The sequence below is a fragment of the Periplaneta americana genome, chromosome 16 (genome assembly GCF_040183065.1).
Source record: "Periplaneta americana isolate PAMFEO1 chromosome 16, P.americana_PAMFEO1_priV1, whole genome shotgun sequence".
NCBI classification, from domain to species: domain Eukaryota; kingdom Metazoa; phylum Arthropoda; class Insecta; order Blattodea; family Blattidae; genus Periplaneta; species Periplaneta americana.
The window spans coordinates 185,079,492-185,092,887 of NC_091132.1; the positions used below are offsets into that span (position 1 = coordinate 185,079,492).

General features: G+C 36.7%; 1 protein-coding gene across 1 annotated transcript in view; it reads right to left on the bottom strand.

Annotated features, from left to right (window-relative positions):
* Nucleotides 1-13,135, bottom strand: part of LOC138692229 (protein FAM184A) — a 136,776-nt gene extending 123,641 nt beyond the window's left edge. The window contains exon 1 of the mRNA XM_069815360.1: nucleotides 11,899-13,135. Within this exon, the coding sequence (XP_069671461.1) occupies nucleotides 11,899-12,971 (1,073 nt within the window). The 5' untranslated portion in view covers nucleotides 12,972-13,135. The remainder of the gene's footprint in view (nucleotides 1-11,898) is intronic.
* Nucleotides 13,136-13,396: the final 261 nt, after the last annotated feature.

Below are 13,396 nucleotides of genomic sequence, written 5' to 3' on the forward strand. Positions count from 1 at the left end.
TACGGGAAAACGGCTGAACGGATTTTAATGAGTGACCCCTCATTTTCATGCCTGGCATCCAAAGTTTTTTCGGAAAAGTAGTAGTTTTCAGTGAAATGTCAATTTTCCTACATAATTTTCCTATTTTCCAAAATCCATCTGTTGTCAGTTTTGAGAACTAATTTTATTCAATTACGGCCGACTTGATTGAATTTCAGAACAAAACACACTACAATAAACAATAGGCTATTACACGAAGGCCATGACCTGCCGGATTGCCGACATATTTAGAGCTCAATTAAATTTGTTATTAAAAACTGATTCTGCAGTGTATAATTTTCTGAGTAGGCTTACAGCTGTGTATTGGATATTCAAATCTACGAAACTTGAGGTGGTTTGATGACATTATTACCATTAGAAATTAAATATTATTATAGTTAATATCATGATGCGTATATTTTTCATTAATTGTACATAATATTGATGCTATATTGATGACATGAAAGTGAAACGTTTTGAGGTTATATAAGTAAATGTAGAGAATATCTTAATTTAGATCTTCATTTCTATAATTTACTGAGTGACTGCTATATATACAAAACTTAGGTAAGATAATAATATTGTTATTAAAACTCAAATATTTTTATACTTATTAACCCAGTGGGGTTGGGTCTTCTTCATATACTTAATGGCGGTGTAGTGTAGATATTGATATGTGTCATTGTCTTCAGTATTGGCTCGAGAGAGCGCAAAAATTACAGTTCCTAAGGAAAGATCAAAAGGTATTACTTACTGATAAAATAAGAGGCCTAGAAAATTTTATAGTCTCCAGATCATTTCAGCAAGATCTCTTAGTAGGATAAAATGATTTTACGCTATACATTTCAAGTTCTACATGCAGCAGCTATACGAAAATGCTATTGTTCGAAAGCTTAGCAAACCTGACATTTTTTAACTTTTGCCTACAATCCACAATGACCTGAAATAGCTACTGCTATCGTCCTGACATTGATACTTGCGTTTTCGCGTTGAAACTCAAAAACTGAAGTTGGATAGGTTCAAGAGAAAGTATTTGGCCTAAAGAAATCCATTCAGAGGGAGTATGTTTCATTATTATGGAAGCAAATAACTATCAAAAAGACAAGTATTCTTCATTGAAAATAAATCTGAAAAATTTTTATTTGAACGTCTAACGAACTTAGTTTGCAGCAGTATTTGCTGCACAAGCCACTAGTTAGATCTAAACTAAAAAGAAAACAAGGTAGTGCTTTGTAGAAATGAAATTTAACTTCGGTTGTCATGGAAGTGCTTACGACATATCCGATAAACTCAACAATGTGAACGAATCCAATCCTATACACAAGGAGAATCCACATATTACAGCAGAGCTTTCCAAACTGGGTGTCGCCTGAAGGTTTATGGGGTGTCGCCAACTGTGTGGTATATTTAATTATTTTGAGCTATTAACTCATGGTAACTGAAATGAAGTAAGAAAATCGCTGGTCGCCTCTTGCTTACCTAGCTGCCTTGTAGATACGTGTCCTTGACAGATGCAGAGATTGCGAATAGTTGTAGTATCTATATATATAATTTGAACTGGAAATTACGGGAAAACGGCTGAGCGGATTTTAATAAATTACCCCTCATTTTGAAGCTTAGAACCCGAAGTTTTTTCAGAAAAAATGGTAACTTTCAGTGAAGCATTAGTTTTCCTACATAATTTTCATATGTTCCAAAATCCATCTTTCGTTAGTTTTGAGAACTAATTGCATCATTTCAAAATAAAACAAAACACACACACTAGCCTACAATAAACAATAGGCTATTACACAAAGGCCATGACCTGCAGGATTGCTGACATATTTAGAGCTCAAATTCAATTGGTTATTAAAATCTTCAAGGGTTACTAAAAATAATTTATGGGTCTGATTCTGCGATGCGTAATTTTATGAGTACAGCTGTATATTGGATATTAAAATCTACAAAATTTCACATGGTTTGATGGCATTATTACCATTAGAAATTAAATATTATTATAATTAATTCCATGATGCGACTATTTTTCATTAATTGTACGTATTAATGCTGTATTGATGATATGAAAGTGAAACTTTTGGGGTTATATAAGTAGATGCAGAGAATATATGAAATTAGATCTTCATTGCTGTAATTTACTGAATGGCGGCTGTGTACAGTAGTATATAACTACAAAACTTACGTAAGATAATAATAATGTTATTAAAAATGAAATATTTTTATAGTTATTAATCAAGTGGGGTTGGGTCTTTTTCATATACTTAATGGCGGTGTGGTGTAGATATTTATATGCGTCATTCTCTTCGGTATTGGCTCGAGAGAGCGCAAAAATTACAGTTCCTAAGGAAAAACCAAAAGGTATTACTTACTGATAAAATAAGAGACCTAGAAAATTTTGTAGTCTCCTAATCATTTCAGCAAGATCTCTTAACAGGATGAAATGATTTTACCCTCTACATTTCAAGCTATACCAAAATGCTAAGTCTATTGTTCGAAAGCATAGCAAACCTGACATTTTTTTTTTAACTTTCACGTACAATTCACAACGACCTGAATTAGCTATTATTTAGTCCCACATGAAAAACCCACTGATCGTTCTGACATTGTTACTTGCGTTTTCGCGTTGGAACTCAAGAACTGAAGGTGGATAGGTTCAAAAAAAAAGTATTGGGCATAAAACACATTCAGAGAGAGTATGTTTCATTATTATGGAAGAAAATAACTTTCAAAATGTCTGGATCCTTTATTGAAAAAAAAATCTGAAAAATGTTTATTTGAACGTCTAATTTACTTAGTTTGCAGCATTTGCTGCACAAGCCACTAGTACAAGTGTAATTCTAGTCTGCACGGTAAGGATGAGAATATATTAACTGCAACAGACAAAATATCTGCCTTACGATACAAGTTAGCAATCTGCTCTCGAAAAGTGAATGAAGACAGCTATGAAATGTTCCTAAATACATCTCATTGTGATTCGAAGAACGAAATAAAAGATTCAATTTACAACTATCTAATATTACTCACACATAAACTCGAAAGTTACTTCCCAGATCTGAACACAAATGCTTATGACTGGATAAGAAATCCATTTTTGTCATCAGAAGTTAGTGGACTTTCCTTAGGAGAAGAAGAAGAATTGGCAGAGATTAAAAATGATAGGAACTTGAAGTTGAAACACCAAAGAGATGATTTGAACAGATTCTGGATTTCACTTGAAGATATTCCGCATCCTGCTAAACGAACTCTTGTGGTTTTGCGGCAGTTTTCAACCACATATTATTGCGAAGCAGAATTTTCTGTGATGACCAATATCAAAACAGTGAAACGTGGCAGTTTAAAAATGCTGGATGAAGAAATGCGAGTGAATTTATCCCTTATTCGTCCAAACATAAAATACGAGGAGCATCCAGAAAGTAAGTTTCCCTATTTTTTTTAAAAAAAAGAACACACACTTTCAGGAAAACATTTATTGGCAACAGGTACAGCAATGTTTCAGCTATTTTTCAACATAGCCACCATCAGAATTGAGACACTTGTATCGTGGGATCAACTTTTGTATCCCTCTGTCGTAGAACTCTGCCGCCTGTGAATGGAACCAGCGTGTGACAGACGTCTTCAGCTCTTCGTCGTTTGCCAAAACGCTCACCGGAGGACAGGAATTTCTTGAGGTGCAGGGAGAGAGATATGTTCGGCCCATAGAACTGACAGAGCTGCCGATGAATTTCAATTGGCGCAATGCTTTGTGCATTAAAGAACTTTATCACCGACCGAACCTCGCAGGCGGCGGGAGGAGTAAGAGCTTCCATTTCGGACCACTGCTGCCACGCTACTGGCACCAGGCGGGACCTGTCCGGCTGGCATATGATTGATACGTCATAGATCTGTTACGCATGCGCAATTGACACGGCTAATTACGTTTACTTTCAAGGGGAAAAAATCGGGAACTTACTTTCTGGATGCGCCTCGTACATTTGTAAGATTCACCAAGCACATGTGAGCCATTAAAAAACTGAAACCTCCACACCCTCTTACCTAGCATATCGTTTTGTTTACCTTTCACTACCTCGAACCCGGAACATGTACCTTCTCTCTATTCCTCTGCACAGAACATCCTTCTACTCATCATCTTTCAGCATATCTATTCCACGCCTCTGAAACTCCCTCCCTGACCATGTCAGAGACTGTCGGACAATATCAAAATTCAAATTTAAATTTAAAAATCACATTTTAGTCCATGGAATAAAATTGCTTGTTGAACACCTGTCAGGTTGCGCAACTTCGGCTTAACCCATGACATATAGTAAATATTATAACTATGCTGTTGTAAAATTGACAATTGATATGTAATGTATTATTATTATTATTATTATTATTATTATTATTATTATTATTATCAGTTATCAATATCATCATTCCTATCTCTGTTTTCTTTCTTTTTTCTTGTATTAGCTCGATGAGAGCTCTATAGTGTTTTTTTTTTACCCTTTTGACCCTCTATAGGGCTTTAATTTAATTTATATTATTTTCACCAGCGTCTGTATTTCTTTTTTGTATTTATACGTGCTATCTGGTGGGATGGAAGAGAAGGCCTTATGGCCTTAATCCTGTCAGATTAACTAAATAAATAAATAGATAAAATAAGTGTGATTGTTATCCTCATCTTAGAACTCTATGTACATATTTCTTCCGTTTCATATATGTTAACAATACTGGAAATATGTGTGTTTATCTTATCCATTTTATGAAGGATATATAAGCAGCCTATTAGTGTGTGGAATACCTTCATTTGAGGGATAAGGTGACACACTACATTTTTAGAATTTGCTAGGGTGTCACCGTATAAAAAGTTTGGAAGGCACTGTATTATAGTGTAGAAAACTGCGCATATTTTAACATCTTATTTCTTGGATAAAGTACAATAAAAACTTTAATACAAAATTAATACTTTTCTCAGAAAAAATCCTAAATATTAACACTGTTTTACTCGTTAAGTATTATCCGTACGATCCTGCTTTTTACTCTAATCATTAGAGAAAGTGACAAGGAATGATTTATTCCTTTGCAGTTTTAAATAAAATGGGCGGTTTTCTCGCAAATTAAATAAAAAGATTAACATGACTTGTATAGTTAGTTATTTCCTGCCAGGGAGTCTGGCAACCCTGCTGCATTGACTGCAATGCACGGATTGCTGCTAATCAGATCGAGTTCCTGTGTGTATTCGCAGGTGTGCCCGCGATGCCCTGTTGCCAAATTATGCAGACTTTCAGCGTAATTTTCTAATATACTTGTTACAATTCTATTTGACACGCAAGCATGAGTTACGTACTATAGTTGATTAATATGAATCAGTGTTGAAAATTATTACAGAAAACAAACTCATAAGGAGTCAAACAAGAAACAAATCAAACTATTGTCAAGATGTTCAACACAAGGTTGACATTATTTACATAGAAATGCATAAATAACAAAAATAATATTTACGGGATATATGCAGTTTGTCAGTAAATTTTTAATTGTCGAAAACAGTTCTTTACTTTATTTTTCATCTTCTTCTCATTATTATTATTATTATTATTATTATTATTATTATTATTATTATATATTATTATTTATTGCTACTAGTATTATTATATATAATAATATCTACTAGTATTAATGGGCGGCCGGGTAGCTCAGTTGGTAGAGCAGCTGGCTACGGACTGGAAGGTCCGGGGTTCGATCCCAGGATTTTTCCTCATTGCCAGACTTTCAGAACGGCCCCGAGGTTCACTCAGCCTCCTATAAAATTGAGTACCGGGTCTTTCCCGGGGGTAAAAGGCGGTCAGAGCGTGGGGCCGACCACACCGCCTCATTCCAGTGCCGAGGTCATGGAAAGCATGGGGCTCTACCTCCATGTCCGCCAAGTGCTTTCATGGCATGTTACGGGGTTACCTTTACCTTTACTAGTATTATTATTATTTATTACTATTATTATTAATATTATTAGTATTACTATTACTGTTTATTTTTATTTTTATTATTAACTTACTGGCTTTCAAGGACCCCGCAGGTTCATTGCCGCCCTCACATAAGCCAGCCATCGGTCCCTATCCTGAGCAAGATCAATCCAGTCTCTATCATCATATCCCACCTCCCTCAAATCCATTTTAATATTATCCTACCATCTACGTCTCGGCCTCCCCAAAGGTCTTTTTCCCTCCGGTCTCCCAACTAACACTCTATATGCATTTATGGATTCGCCCATACGTGCTACATGCCCTGTCCATCTCAAACGTCTGGATTTAATGTTCCTAATAAAATTATATCAGGTGAGTTAATACTTTATTAGAAGTAATAAAAGGGGCTCATATGAAAATAAACGTAAAGAAAACTAAAGAAATGAGATTAAATAGTAAAAAGACAGATAAAGTTATAATAAATAATAACAACATTGATACTGTTCAAGAATTTAAATATTTGGGTAGTATAACTGACAAGGATGGTGGAGCCTTTGAGGATGTAAAGAACTGAATAAAAAATGCAAATAGTGCATTTGTCCAGTTGTACCCAATACGGAAATCTTATATTATATCTAGACCTACAAAAATTAAAATCTTTAACGGTAATGTGAAATCAGTCTTATTATATGGCTGTGAGACATGGAAAACAAGTAAAATTATACAAAATAAGCTGCAAACATTTCTTAATAGATGTTTACGAAGAATTTTAAAAATTAGATGGCCAGATATAATCACAAACTCAGAACTATGGAAGATAACAAATCAGAAAGAAATCACAATAGAAATGAAAAGACGAAAGTGGAATTGGATAGGGCACATAATCAGAAAAGAATGGCTTTGGATTGGAACCCCCAGGGTAGTAGAACAAGAGGAAGGCCAGAAAATACATGGAAGAGAACAGTTTTGGAGGAAATTGCTAGGGAGGGGAAAACATGGAGCGAAGTGAAGAAGTTGGCTACAAATAGGGTCCGATGGAGGCACTTTGTGAATGCCCTATGCTCCTCATGAGGAGATACCGGAGTTTGATTGATTGATTGATTGATTGATTGATGTCAGGTGAAGAATACAATGCGTGCAGGTCTGCGTTGTGTAACTTTCTCCATTCTCCTGTAAATTCATCCCGCTTAACCCCAAATATTTTCCTAAAGACCTTATTCTCAAACACTCTCAGCCTCTGTTCCTCTCTCAAAGTGAGAGTCCAAGTTTCTCCGAGGCTTATGTTGGGGTTTCCTAACAAGCTGTTTTTTTTACGGTGATGGGTTGTTAGCCCTTCGCCCAACCCCCAAGCTGGAGGACCACCCCTCATCGGCTGTCCGCGACTGCTTATTCAATATATTCACAGCTACCCTCCCTACTTATTATTATTATTATTATTATTATTATTATTATTATTATTATTATCGCCACATTTGTGATGGTTTGCTAAAGTAGATTGGCGAGTTTAGTTTTGTTTATAGCCTGCAACGTATTATGAATATCAGTGTTACTGTACTTTTATTAATATCATATCATTATCGGTCATATGAACAGCCTGATATTTTTTACAGCTCTGTTATGGTTTAGAGTGTGAAAGATCCTTACATTTATGTTGACAGAATGATCTATAATTCTTTATTTATTCAGATTTATTTATAGTCCCTTTGACCCCGAGGTCATATCGTGACTGTCTGTAGTTTACTGTTGGGACTGCTTGTTGCTGTTGTTCTGTGCCCATTATTTCGTGATAATTAGAGTCCAATCCTGCATTCGACTTTATTTAACTGAAAATTAGTTCTATTCTGCCTATGAGAATCACGGAGAAGCCTCAATCAGATTGGTCTACATCGGGAACCGAACTCAGGACCTCCCGAATGCGATCCCAATGCGTTACCACTGAACTAGCTCGCTTGGTGATATATTATTATTATTATTATTATTATTATTATTATTATTATTATTATTATTATTATAATTAGGAACATTAAATCCAGACGTTTGAGATGGGCAGGGCATGTAGCACGTATGGGCGAATACAGAAATGCATATAGAGTGTTAGTTGGGAGACCGGAGGGAAAAAGACCTTTAGGGAGGCCGAGACGTAGATGGGAGGATAATATTAAAATGGATTTGAGGGAGGTGGGGTATGATGATAGAGACTGGATTAATCTTGCACAGGATAGGGACCGCTGGCGGGCTTATGTGAGGGCGGCAATGAACCTTCGGGTCCCTTAAAAGCCATTTGTAAGTAAGTAAGTATTATTATTATTATTATTATTATTATTATTATTATTATTATTATTATTATAGTCTAACTCGAACGTCTTTATGTATTTTTCTCTATGTGATTTGATCCTGGTTGAGTGGAAGAGAAGGCCTAATGGCCTTAACTCTGCCAGGGAAAATAAAACTATTATTATTGTTATTATTATTATTATTATTATTATTATTATTATTATTATTATTATTATTATTTAATCCACACCTGTGGAGTAATGGTTAGCGCGTCTGGCCGCGAAACCAGGTGGCCCGGGTTCGATTCCCGGTCGGGGAAAATTATCTGGTTGAGGTTTTTTCCGGGGTTTTCCCTCAACCTAGTATGAGCAAATGCTGGGTAACTTTCGGTGCTGGACCGCGGATTCATTTCACCAGCATTATCACCTTCATCACATTCAGACGCAAGAAAACCTAAGATGTTGATAAAGCGTCGTAAAATACCCTACTTAAAAAAAAACTTTCGGTGCTGGACCGCGGATTCATTTCACCAGCATTATCACCTTCATCACATTCAGACGCAAAAAACCCTAAGATGTTGATAAAGCGTCGTAAAATAACCTACCTAACTCGAACGTCTTTATTTCGAAATTGTTAAAAATATAAAATTTTGAGCGGTTCCTTGACATTTCCTATTTTGGTTTTGCAAAAGAAAGCCATTGGAATTTGTGTAAGTCTATCTTGAACATTCTCGACCACTCTTCATTCAATAACTGATTTTAACAGATATGAATTTGTACGTATACGATCTAGTGCTTTATAAGTTACTCGACAAAATATCGACGATTAGACGTTAGTTGCCCATATTCATGATCATGAAATTAAAAATAGAGGACAAATCAATATTTCATGTTCATCTATTCATTCATAGTTTATTCCATATTCATTCATTCATCCACAGTTTTCTGCCCAAGGGCAAGTCTTTCACAGCAAACCCAGCATTCTTCAATCTTTCCTATTTTCTGCTCTCCTCTTAGTCTCCGCTGTAGATTAAAAAAAATACTAATTCAAACTTTCCTGTTACGGGGATGAAATTAATATAATATGTTCCCAGTGAATATTACAATTTATCTGTCAAAAGTTTTAAAACAGGGTTATATAACTTTATGTAAAAATCCCTTTTACTCTGTTGGAGAGTTTCTAAACACTAATTCGAATAAAATTGTTTTTTAATTAATCAATTTAGATATCTTTGTTAGTTCTTATAGTAGCTTAGTTTTTAAAGTATCCTATACAGGATTTATACTGACAAAGCCTATTATTTGTATGTGTAATGGCCTAATAAATTGAATTGACATAAATTCAACGCAATGTTAAAAAATCGTCTATAATTCAATTTTTTTGTGGGCAGTTCTAAGTAAAATCCAAGGAAATTCAGTTCCGAAATTACGACAATCACCCCCAATATAGCGCGAGCAGATTGTTACCGTCTTTAGATGAAGTAGTTAGAATACCCCGAGAAACAATTGCTCACAATCGCCAAGGCCATGGACCACATCCAGGAATTAAAGTGCTATGTTGAAGAATGAATGAAACAAGAATCCGCCCCTGAGCACGAGTTCTACTCTTTCAGGGGCGACATAATGTTTTTCTGTATATATTATATTTTATGTTACAATTATTAGCAAAATAAATAAATAAATAAATAAATAAATAAATAAATAAATAAATAAATAAATAAATAAATAAATAAATAAATAAATAAATAAATAAATAAATAAATAAATAAATAAATAATCGAATTGTTCAATAAACGCGACGAATTTTGTATGAATGAATCGAAGATTAAACGCTAAAATACAAACGAAAGTGTCAAACTTAAAAAAAAAAAAATGGATATCCTATATTTTTGCAATGTTGTACAAATTCTTGAGTAAATAGTTTTGTTCTTATTGTATTGCACTGACTTTTTATACGAAGGATTCCGGGTACGATTTCCATTGTGGGGCTACACAAATTTAGTTGGTTGGTTTGGACCGTTTCTCCCGAAATCTCTCTCTCTCTCTTTCTCTCTCTCTCTCTCTCTCTCTCTCTCTATATATATATATAATTTGAACTGGTAATGGAAATTATGGGAAAATGACTGAACGGATTTTAATAAATGACCCCTGATTTTGAAGCTTGGAACTCAAAGTTTTTCAGAAAAATAGAAGTTTTCAGTGAAATGTCAATTTTTCAACATAATTTTCCTATTTTCCAAAATCCATCTGTCGTCAGTTTTGAGAACTAGCTAATTGCATTTCAGAATTAAACAAAAGACACACTACAGTAAACAATATTACACGAAGGCCATGATCTGCAAGAATGCTGACATATTTAGAGCTCAAATTAAATTGGTTATTAAAAACTTAAGTTACTAAAAATAATTTACAGGTTCGATTCTGTGGTGTGTAAGTTTCTGGGTACAGCTGTGTATTGGATATTAAAAACTACAAAATTTGAGGTAGTTACATGACATTATTACCATAAGAAATGAAATATTATTATAGTTAATGCCATGATGTGACTATTTTTCATTAATTAATACATATTAATGCTATATTGATGATATGAAAGTGAAACGTTTTGGGGTTATGTAAGTAGATGTAGAGAATATCTTAAATTAGATCTTCATTTCTATAATTTACTGAGTGGCGGCTTACGTAAGATAATAATATTGTTATTAAAAATAAAAACAATTCTACAGTTATTAATCAAGTGGGGTTAAGTCTTTTTCATATACTTAATGGCGGTGTGGTGTAGATATTTATATGCGTCATTCTCTTCAGTATTGGCTCGAGAGAGCGCAAAAATTACAGTTCCTAACGAAAGGTATTACTTAAATGATGAAATAAGAAGCCTACAAAATTATGTAGTCTCCCGATCATTCTTTTTGCAGGATAAAATTATTATTTTACCTTCTACATTTCAAGCTCTTTCAAGTTCGAAAGCATAGCAAACCTGCCTTTTTTTTAACTTTCACCTACAATCCACAATGACCTGAAATAGCTATTGCATTACTCCCACATGGAAAACCCATTGATCGTCCTGACATTGTTACTTGCATTTTCGCGTTCAAACTCAAAAACTGAAGGCGGGTAGGTTCAAGAAAAAGTATTTGGCACAAAAAAAAAAAAAAAACAAAATGTCTGGTGTTCTTAATTGAAAATAAATCTGAAAAATTTTTATTTGAACGTGTAATGAACTTAGTTTGCAGCATTTGCTGCACAAGCCACTAGTCATTGATATATTTCAATCAAAATACCTCTAGCGTAGGAAGTAAGAAAATAATTAAAACTTGTCTAATTCAAAACTTTGGATAATTTTCTTTTTTATAATATAATCCAACTTCGAATTAACCAAGTTCGACTGTATTACCATTACTATTATATTGTGTTAGTATGAATACATGCTAGATCCTTCATGCTGGCCGTCGGCCGGAAATTTGTTAAAATCCCCCCAAATAATAAGGGACAACGAAATGTGTGCGAATCTTTAAGTTTTCACGGCCGAGCAGAGGTTTGAGACGACAGGACGTCGCACCTCGCCGTACTATAAATAGAAGAACAGCGCCAACGGCCGAAAATACTTTAAAACAAAGGCGAGACGTGTTTTCTAAGAAGTCAGATTTCAAACATCTAAATTAGACACCTACTTATCGTTCTCCAGCTCTTCCACGTGTTTCTCCAGGCCCATCAGCTTCTCCGCTTCCTTCTCCAGCACTTCCAGCTTCTCTGCTTGCTTCTCCAAGGCCGCCAACTTCTCCGCCTGCTTTTCCATGGCTGCCAGCTTTTCCGCTTGCTTTTCCAGGGCTGCTTGCTTCTCTTGAGCCGCTTGTTTGGCGAGCGCCGCCTGCTTCTCCAGAACTGCTTGTCTCTGCAAGGCCGCTTGCTTTTCCAGAGCTGCTTGCTTCTGTAAGGATGCTTGTCTCTCCAGAGCCGCTTGTTTCTCCAGAGCTGCTTGCTTCTCTAGAGCTGCTTGTCTCTCCAAGGCCGCTTGCTTCTCCTTAATTGCTTTCTCCAGAGCCGCTTGTTTCTCCAAAGATGCTTGTCTCTCCAGAGCCGCTTGTTTTTCCAGAGCTGCTTGCTTCTCTAGGTACGCCTTTCTCTCCAGAGTTGCTTGCTTCTCTAGAGACGCTTGTTTTTCTAGAGTTGCTTGCTTCTCTAGGGTTGTCTGCTTCTCTACGGTTGCTTGCTTCTCTAGAGCCGCTTGTTTTTCCAGAGCTGCTTGCTTCTCTAGGTACGCCTTTCTCTCCAGAGTTGCTTGCTTCTCTAGAGACGCCTGTTTTTCTAGAGTTGCTTGCTTCTCTAGGGTTGTCTGCTTCTCTACGGTTGCTTGCTTCTCTAGAGCCGCTTGTTTTTCCAGAGCTGCTTGCTTCTCTAGGTACGCCTTTCTCTCCAGAGTTGCTTGCTTCTCTAGAGACGCTTGTTTTTCTAGAGTTGCTTGCTTCTCTAGGGATGTCTGCTTCTCTACGGTTGCTTGCTTCTCTAGGGCCGCGCGCTTCTCCGCAGACGCCGCTCGCGTAGTCTCCACTGGCTCCCGCCTCTCCGGATCGCCTTCTGCGCTCCTCGACGCCTCCTCCGAGCCGCCCCCCCGTCCGGAGGGCGCCGCTGCGTCCCTCTCGCGGCTGCTGCTCTTGCCCTTGCGCGAGGGCGACGGACTGGATTTGTCACGCCCATCGCCCTCGGGGTCCGCCCCGCCCTTGAGCCTCCTGAGGAAGCTGAACATGGGAATGTAACCGGCTGGTTCCAATAAATGCAGAGCTGTCTCACATCGTGCCGACCCACGTGGCCCACCTCTCCCGTCGCACTGACTGGCCCGTCTCGGCTCGGGACCGGCGCCTCCGCGACCTGCCGCTAGGAGGCAGCACCGAACCACCACGCGGATGTTTGTTCACCTGTGGCACATGTGGTGCATGAGTAAGGCTGACGTCACGCCCTGAGTCAGTGACTTATCAGCGACACACACGCGTTATCTGCTCACATGTTCCAGACGGCAGTACGCAGGCTTTGTTCTAGCGAATTCTACTTTTCTTTGTTGTCACTAGGCGTCGTTGCTTAACCCCCAAAGTTGTGGTGCATAATTATAGTTACAAGTAGGCTTGCCAACTTTCGTAAGTAAAAATTAGAGACACAAATGTTGCAGATAATATT